This window comes from Apaloderma vittatum, unplaced genomic scaffold (assembly GCF_000703405.1).
Source record: "Apaloderma vittatum isolate BGI_N311 unplaced genomic scaffold, ASM70340v1 scaffold22443, whole genome shotgun sequence".
NCBI classification, from domain to species: domain Eukaryota; kingdom Metazoa; phylum Chordata; class Aves; order Trogoniformes; family Trogonidae; genus Apaloderma; species Apaloderma vittatum.
The window spans coordinates 28,924-30,568 of record NW_009710098.1 but is presented as its reverse complement, the minus strand read 5'-3'; the positions used below and the strand labels follow the sequence as shown (position 1 = coordinate 30,568).

Sequence of the window (1,645 nt, the reverse complement as noted above, 5' to 3'; positions counted from 1 at the left end):
CTGCGCGGTGACTAGAGCGTGCCGAGGCTCGTGGTGTCGAATGGAAACAAGTAAATGATCAGGAGCCTCACTCATTAGATTCTGGTTAGATTGCCCTGGTTTCTGTTGAGAGGTGACATATTAAAACGTGGCCTCAGCATCAGACCAGACATGGTTTCTTGCAGTGTTTACCTGCATGTAACGTGTAGTGGCTTAATAACTTAATGTTCAGAATTGAAGACTATTTTTTTCATCCTACGGACAGGAAGAAGAAACTCTGTCCTTTATCAAAGAGAGTCTTGAGAAGAGTGACCAGCTTACAAAGAACATGGTAAGGAGGTCGTTGAAGCTGGGCCCTGATGTTGGGCCTAGCTTTCCTTTTTCTTAGGAGAATCTGTGTTCCAGGCTGTCCTTGTGCCCATCTGAGGAATGCAGAGTAACGAGCCACTTGCGCTGTGCCTGGGTTTTACGCTTCCATGGCTGGGCAAAGGGGAAAACTGATGAATGTATCAATTCTCAGCTTTGCTTCTTGGGAGACAAGAGCTCAAATAAGCTCTGTTGGCCTTGTCTCTTTATACCCTGTCCTCTCTCTTGGGAAGAGGTGTAATAGACCCCAGACTAGTTTGTGCAACAGCGTTATGTTGTTGTTTCATGAAGCCAGGTCTCGTTTAGAGTTTTGTTTTGAGAGTGTTTTGCTTAAGAGGTAGAAGGTAATTATTGTGTTCTAATTGCTCTCAAGCCCACAGCTGGTGTACTGTGTCCAGTTTTGTGCTCAGGGCTTTAAGAAAGTCATAGCCAGAGAAGTGTTGAAAATATAACGTAGGAGTGAATCTTGAAAGAATTACTTTTTGCTCTAGAAAAGATGATATTAAGGCACCCTGTATGAACTTACTGAGATTTTCCAGATTTCAGAAGCAATATCACAGTCCATTTTAGAAACAAAGTGTCTGGGATGGAATAGAAGGTTCTCATTATACTGGTCTGGGGCCTTCACGTTGTGCATCTCATGTTTGGGCCTTAGTGGAAAGGAGCAAAGTGGCTGCCAGTTTATGCCTGTGTTGCTCCTTTTACCGAGAGCACCTCCAGGCAGATTTATTTTCTGCTGTCAGATAAAATTTTACTCTTATTTAGTACTGTCTTGGAATGTTGTCTTCACGCTTTACAAATGTTTAATCCAAGGTTGGCCCATCTCTCTGTGGCAGGTGGTTCCTGGTAGAAACTGGCACAAAGAGGGATTTAACAGCCTGTCTGAGGAACCACGGCAAATTAGTAGCAGAGCCCAAAAACAGAAGCTGGCACTTGAAGGTCCCAGATAGCCCTGCTCGAACTACTGCCCTACTGTCTGGATCCCTGGGTCCAAGCTCTCCGTTTCTCTCTCGGCATGCAGGTTTCTATCCTCTCCTCCTTTGAAAGTCGCTTGATGAAGTTGGAGAACTCGATCATCCCTGTCCATAAACAGACAGAGAACCTGCAGCGCTTGCAAGAGAATGTGGAGAAGACCCTGTCCTGCTTGGATCACGTCATCAGTTACTACCACGTGGCCAAGGACACAGAGAAGATCATAAAGGAAGGGTGAGTTGAGCAGCTGGATCTTGCTGGGGAGCTTCATCCTACTGAGCTGACTCCACGCGCTCATGATGTTCTTTGTACCCTTCTCACACTCTTT

General features: G+C 45.5%; 1 protein-coding gene across 1 annotated transcript in view; it reads left to right on the top strand.

The window, feature by feature from the left end:
* Positions 1–244: 244 nt before the first annotated feature.
* Positions 245–1,645, top strand: part of EXOC7 (exocyst complex component 7) — a gene marked incomplete at its 5' end in the record, with an annotated part of 20,678 nt that continues 19,277 nt past the window's right edge. Inside the window, 2 exon segments of the mRNA XM_009867193.1 lie at positions 245–310; positions 1,367–1,551. Coding sequence (XP_009865495.1) covers positions 245–310; positions 1,367–1,551 — 251 coding nt within the window.